The sequence below is a fragment of the Durio zibethinus genome, chromosome 1 (genome assembly GCF_047325235.1).
Source record: "Durio zibethinus cultivar Kanyao isolate XHJ-2024 chromosome 1, ASM4732523v1, whole genome shotgun sequence".
NCBI lineage: Eukaryota > Viridiplantae > Streptophyta > Magnoliopsida > Malvales > Malvaceae > Durio > Durio zibethinus.
In genome coordinates this window covers 5,489,130-5,495,599 of record NC_143162.1, presented here as the reverse complement: position 1 = coordinate 5,495,599, position 6,470 = coordinate 5,489,130, and the positions used below count along the sequence as shown (strand labels likewise).

Here is a 6,470-nt window from a genome sequence, read left to right as displayed (position 1 = left end):
CCACGTTTTACTGTTCATTGCTTCAGCTAATATATCCTTAGCTGCTTCACTTCATTTATGCGAGTAAGCACCTTACAGAAAAAAACAAACCCAAAAATCCACAAAAAGTTTTCATTTTTTTAGGGTTTTTTTCTTTGTTTCAATCAAAAGTTGAAAGAGATTGAAGCTAATTCATCAAAGGATGTAACATAGAGTAGTTAAAGGTTGAGTTTTTGGGATGTTTCCAGTGGGGGAAATGGAGGCAGATTTGTTTGAAATGAAGCCAGGTAAAAGGGTTCCAATGAAGGTCTGGTTAACTGCTCAAAGATCAATGGGTCTCCTTGTGGGTGGGAATCACACATCCTCCAGGTTTTGCACTCGCTAAATTTGTTTTCTTGTTTTGTGCTGGGTTCAGTTTCTCTTGATTTCTCATTTTAGTTCATAAAAACAACGATCTCTTTTTCTATCAAAGATTGGATCTGTCTTGCTAGTTATTGAGTTTGAAAGTGTTAAGACCATGGATTTTTATACCTTGAAATTGATGATCTTTCACGGGTCTTTAGCGAGGCGTGTATTTTTACGCGCTTTCATGCTTGCTGCTGCTTTGTCAATTGTTCCTTTGCTGCAAATGATATCTGGGGCCGATCCAGAAATGTTGTATACCCTTTCTACCTCAGCAGACTGTGCCCTTGACCCTGGTTCTTCAGGTTCATTTATGTTTCCAGGCACGTTTTTCTTCTCCAAAGTTTGGGGTTTTGGATCGGTTCATTGTGAGGAATATGGGAACTTGACAACCAGTGTGGTTAGAGAGTTAATGGGAAAGCAAATATTGAGTTACAGTGCAAAAACTCTCTTTGTTGGTGAAGGCTCAGTGTCAGCCGTTGTGGCATTGAGAGACTTGGGATTCTCTGATGTTACTGGGGTTTACAGGCACCCCTTTTTCTCTCTCAAGCATAAGAAGTTTGTTTATGAACTTGATTATGAGGACAATTCTTATGATTTTGTGTTATCCAGGGACCTAGATAAGGTTTCTGTCCCTGCTCTTCTTGTGTTTGAGGTTGAGCGTGTTATTAGGCCCGGTGGAATTGGGGCTATGCTTATTGGTATTAGTCACCCTACTAGCTTGATTAGGTCTGCTACCCCAGTTTCTTCTCTACTGAAAGCTTCCAGTGTTGTGCATGTTGATTACGTGAATGAGTTTACATTGGTTGTATTCGTGAAGAAACTTGAAACTACCACTTACTTTGAGCAGTATAGTCTTCCTGCTGATTGCCCATCTATGACAAACAACAAAGCCATATTGAATCACATTGAGCCTCTTATGGAGGAGAAACCAATGGGGTTTGAGAAAAGTATTGCTTATTTTCCCAAGTTTGTTAATGTATCTTCTAAGCAACATCTGGTCTATATTGATATTGGGGCGGGTGAGCATTTGAACTCCAATGTTACAAGTTGGTTCTTTCCATCTTATCCTGTGGATCACAAAGCCTTCAATGTTTATTTCGTTGATCATAATACTTCAGTGATGCTATCCTATGTCAAACGGCCTGGTATCAACTTTATTTATCACCCAGGCCTCGCCAGAAATAAAGCTACAGCCAGTTCAGCAAATAGGGCTTCCATAGATTCTGATATTGTCGATGATTCAGATCCATTTGTTGAAGACGGAGGGTTTGACTTTCTTCTCTGGTTCAAAAATACAGTGCAACATGCAGACTTTGTGGTTCTGAAGATGAATGCAGGGGCAGTGGAGTTAAAACTTCTCTCAGATTTGTTTGAAAGTGGAATCATATGCTTCATTGATGAGCTTTTTCTTCACTGCTCAGACCGTATCGACAGCGGAGGAGTGGTGAAGGGAGACTGTATGGACCTCTTCAAGGCCCTTAGAAGAACTGGTGTTTATGTCCATCAGTGGTGGGGAGATTAGACAGCCCTTCACCTGGTAGACTCTTGTTTTAGATACTGTTTTGTTTGAGTCATGAGTCATCTATGTACTATGCCTGCTAGCAGGGTGCCATTGTTGTTGTCTACTTGTTATGGATGTGGTGGTCGGTCTTCCTCATCTGGTATGTTTGGAAGAAATTAAGTTGCTTTTGTGGTTAAGCACTACGCTAAATAAGCCACCACTATTATCTCTAGTTTGCTGAATAAAGTTCACATAACATGCTTATCGCTTAATTACTCTGTTTTTGTTGATGCTCTCGTACATACTACTTATTCAAGACTGCATGAGTAAGATCTATGCTTGTTTTTCGTGTAGCAGAGTTTCCTTATTATACTTCAATCAGCTTCAAAAGCTGGAATTGCAGATAAATTATATTGCAGTTAAAGTGATATGGTTAACTTTTCATGTTATGTTTCAATCAGTTTCCACGGCCAGTATGCCAAATTCTATTTATTGCAAAGACGAGTTGTGATGCGACAATCAATAATTTGAAGGCTAAACCTCAAGATAGTACAGGAATTGCACTATTGAAGTAATACCAATACCAATATACCATCAATAATCTGAGTTTTGAAGGTTAACTCCGGGACCAGAAGAGTAACTTCGTATGTTATCGGCTGTTAAATGAAGAAAAGCCATTTGATGTTGCGCCTTACGCTTCAAAAGATAACCAAGTACATTGACGGGCTCAAAAAATTTGAAACAGTTTTTGAGATGATGAACAAATCAATCACGTGTGGCCCAATAAAACAAACAGGATAAGCACATCAATATATTTTAACGCGCGATGCACAATGACAATGGATGAAGTGAAAGTCCTTGTTTCCTGTCAGTTTTCAACTGATCGTCCCAAAGAAGTTAGGCAAAGCAAAAACCTACAAGTTACATCCCGGATTGGTTGTTGCTTGTTGACTCGTCTGGTGCATCACAAGAATGACCACTGCTGTCACAGAAACATGATAACACAAGGTAGAAGAACAACCGCTGTCACACAAAATTAGCAGCTCCTGCATAATGATAAAACTAACCTTCCAAGTACGTCCAGCCCAAAGCCATGAAATTCAAGGCACTCGATGACTATTATCAGGATTTTAGCAGGCTTCAAAAAAATGAGACAGCCAGTTATACAAACATGTTTCCTACAATGAACCAAGTTAATAAAGTAGAACATGAAGAAAATTTGCTCCAACGAGATGGCGTCTATTTGGACTACATTATGTTTGAAATTCGAGCAATGCATTCATACCATGTAGCATACTTAATTATAACTTCCCGTTTGAATATTGGAAAGGCCTGACACGCAAAACAAAAGAGAGGAGGACAAAAGGGCAAAATGAAAAGTGATAAGAGAAAAGGATAAAAAAGAAAAAAGAAAGACATCAACAAGCTACTATACAGGAAGATAGCTCAAGAAACATGTTCTCATCTCATTCATCAGGGCCATTGTTGACCTTTATCTCCAAAAGCCTCTCAACTGGTTGCCTACAAATTGGGCACCGGTTAGTTTGGCAACTCAAAACCTTTGCGCAGGAGCTGCACATGCACTGCATAATGAACAAACAAAAAATTGAATCAGTCATCAGAAATAAGCATATAGTATTTTCTTCACTCCAGCTGTAAGCATATAGCATTTCTACATCTTCTTTATAGAGGAAGACGTAGAGACAAATGGTTTCGGAACTGAGAAGTAGTCAAATCGCCCATTTATGCAACACCACCACAACAACCATTTCCTTAATAGACAAGTAATTCTGACTGTTGAGCAAAAAAACAAGTTATTACTAATTGCCGCAAGATTTATTCATTGGTTTAGGTCCACAGTTTGAGTCATGCCCTTGCTTTCTTGTCCATTCAGTCAATATTACAAAAGACCAAAGAGAGGGAAAAAAAAATAATGAAGAGCAAAGAACAAGTGGCCGTGTTTACCATGTGCCTGCAGGGAAGAACAGTTGTGTCCCGAGGCTCTGAAAGGCAAATAACACATTCTTTTCCAGGATCATTTGCATCAACATCATTATCAACTGAATTTCCAATCCCATATATTTCTTGCAGCTCATACCTCATCCCATTCACCCACAGAATCTGTTTCAATACTCTCGTCTGGTATTCACCCTTCTCCTTTTCAAACACCGCTTGAGTTATCTGAGAATTCATGGCTCCTGATACTTGGTTTCCATCTGACCCATTCTGGTTGACGGGCAATGCCTCTGCTTTCACTGCCAGATGATAAATATCAATCTGATCTACTTTCAGTAATTCTGACTCCTCAAACATAGAGAAATCAATCCCCGTTCCAGAGGGCTGTCTGAACTTCTGTCCTAGACCTTGTTCAAAAGGCACAGTTACTGGTGGTAGAATACTTTCCTTCATCGGAGTCAGAGTGCAGTCGTGACCTTCTTTTGCAAACAAAATAACAGTCATCCTGTTTGCAGAGCAAAGTAAACACTACTATCTTGTTAACAACTATACCAGACACACAACAGGATTCGCATAAAAACGGGCAACTCTACAATGGAGAAAAACAACATTTAACTTCAGATAAGATGCCACATAACCTCAATGCATAAAATTGCCTCTAAGAAGAAAAGAAAAGCTTCTTATTGCTTTCTTATGATGCTAGAGAAATTAAAGTACCATAAATAACATATTGTTAGGCCAATGAATCAAAGTAAAATACTACCATCCACATTGATAAGAAAAAAAGTGCAAAAGAAAAGGATGATATCAAATGTACTACTAGTACATATTTACAAGAAATTCAGCCAGCATACTTGCTACATATGTTGTGTAGAACGTCAACAAATCATTCATGTTTCTTTTGTGCAATCTATTTCAAAACTCATAAAACAAAAGCATAGAGCTTGTCTTTGCATAGTTTTACTCTAGTTGAGAAGTTTCTATATCTGATTACTAGGAACCTAGGATGCATAAATTTAACAAAAAATCATCATCATTCTAGTCTTCATCACAATAAACCTATTGACATATTCTCTATCAAGTAAATAAGGAAAATCACAGAGCTTGAACTCTAACATATAGAAGGAAAGAGACCTCAAAACACTTCTAATGAGGTGAAATACCATCTCGCAATTTTTCTTCTTGTTCCTGTCATCTTGGCATCTAGTTTGAAGTATATTCAAATTTTCAAATAACATACAAGCAACCCAGTTCTTTAATCACATTCAGTTCCCATATAAAACAAGGTAACCTTAAAACCTGTAAGCATAGCTGAGAAACTACAAATTTGATACTTAAAGTTAACAAAAATATCCCAATAATCTTTCATTGAACTCCAAATAATCTCTATCCTTAAAGTCACTTGCCAAACCTTTATCCCTCTAAAAATGCACATCTCTCAAGCTCTGAAAAAAAAAGCATTTAACAATAATCATTTCAATTATATCCAAGGAGCAAAATTTTAATCAAAAGCAACCTATACTAATAGCTACGACCGTAGCATTCTCATCGAAACAAAAATTGAAAATTTAAACAAAAAGATAGAAATTTTATACCTTCCAGCAGCAGTAGCATCAAACGTGAAAGATACCAGGAACTTCCCAGGATTCTCCTCATCAGCTTCCAATTTCAAAGTTTCCTTCTTCAAGTTAACATCATTCCTTATCGTAACCGCCTTCTGATACTCTATATAAGGCACCGGAGGCGGTGGCATCATTGGCCCATACACAAACATACTCCAATTTGCGGGCTCTATGTGGGGCCCACCTCGATGATGATGATCATACGGCGCCGGAAGAGGCAACGGTACCGGCGGCTGAGTCGGGTAGTAGCCTGGATACTGGTAGTATTGGGGCGGGTAAGGAGTGGCGGCGGCAAAGACGTAACGGTTGGCGGAGATCTCAGGTTGCGGCTGTGCTGGAGGTGCTAGCTGTGGTGGCGGAGGGTGGTTTCGCCGGCTTCCGTGCCTTCGCCAGCCATGCACTCCGCTACTTCCGATGTTTCCCATGAATTTTTTGCCGTTGTTGGAATATAAAGAGAAATAAATTGGAAGTTTTTGTAAATATTTATTAAGGAAGGATTTTATAATAAAGTTGGATCCAATTTCATGTAAAAATTTTTGGGTTTTCCTTTCTTTGCCTCAAAAGCAAATAAAAAAAAAAGGGATATTTGGGTATAGTGGGTTTGCGTAAAAAAAAAGTTTGTTACTTGTTTTTCCTTTCGTTTCTCTAAGACAGAGAAGGTAAAGGTGATAGAAGAGAAAGAGAAAGAGAGAGAGAATGGGTGTGGTGGGTTTACGTGAAGCTCCACTAAAACCACCATTGATGGAGACGGATAGACTGTGCTAAAGTATTGTATCACGAAGCAATTCCATTTATAGCTCACTTTTTATTTTATATATTTAATTTTTAAATAAATTTTATATTTAAATTTTATATTTTTATTAAATACACTCTTATTCCTTATTTTTTTATTTTTCATTCTTATCATTTCTTTTTTTTCTCTCTTCATTTTTTGAAATTAAGTTTCTCATAAATAAATAAATAGTTTTGAGAAACTTAAAAACTTTTTGAATATTTATTGTTAAAAA

The 6,470-nt window shown here is 37.9% G+C and overlaps 2 protein-coding genes across 9 annotated transcripts; one reads left to right on the top strand and one right to left on the bottom strand.

The window, feature by feature from the left end:
* LOC111310600 (uncharacterized) lies at positions 1-2,157 on the top strand. Its single transcript, XM_089760572.1, has one exon. The coding sequence runs from the start codon at positions 497-499 to the stop codon at positions 1,904-1,906; it is 1,410 nt and encodes a 469-aa protein (XP_089616698.1). The 5' UTR covers positions 1-496; the 3' UTR covers positions 1,907-2,157.
* A 365-nt stretch (positions 2,158-2,522) lies between these two features.
* Positions 2,523-6,221, bottom strand: LOC111311849 (putative E3 ubiquitin-protein ligase LOG2). 8 transcript variants are annotated; one of them, XR_016342087.1, is made up of 6 exons: positions 5,437-6,221; positions 3,851-4,346; positions 3,321-3,468; positions 3,171-3,217; positions 2,953-3,063; positions 2,523-2,864 (listed from the first exon to the last, which is right to left on the bottom strand). XR_016342087.1 is itself a non-coding variant. In XM_022911613.2 (4 exons), exons 1-3 carry the CDS (start codon positions 5,886-5,888, stop codon positions 3,352-3,354), a joined length of 1,065 nt encoding a protein of 354 aa, XP_022767348.2. In that variant the 5' UTR covers positions 5,889-6,212; the 3' UTR covers positions 2,670-3,217; positions 3,321-3,351. The 8 variants fall into 8 exon arrangements, 2 of the variants coding, with proteins under 2 accessions (XP_022767348.2, XP_022767347.2); XR_016342088.1 differs by having other exon boundaries at positions 2,953-3,023; positions 5,437-6,212; XR_002692689.2 differs by having other exon boundaries at positions 2,523-3,063.
* Between the last annotated feature and the right edge of the window lie 249 nt (positions 6,222-6,470).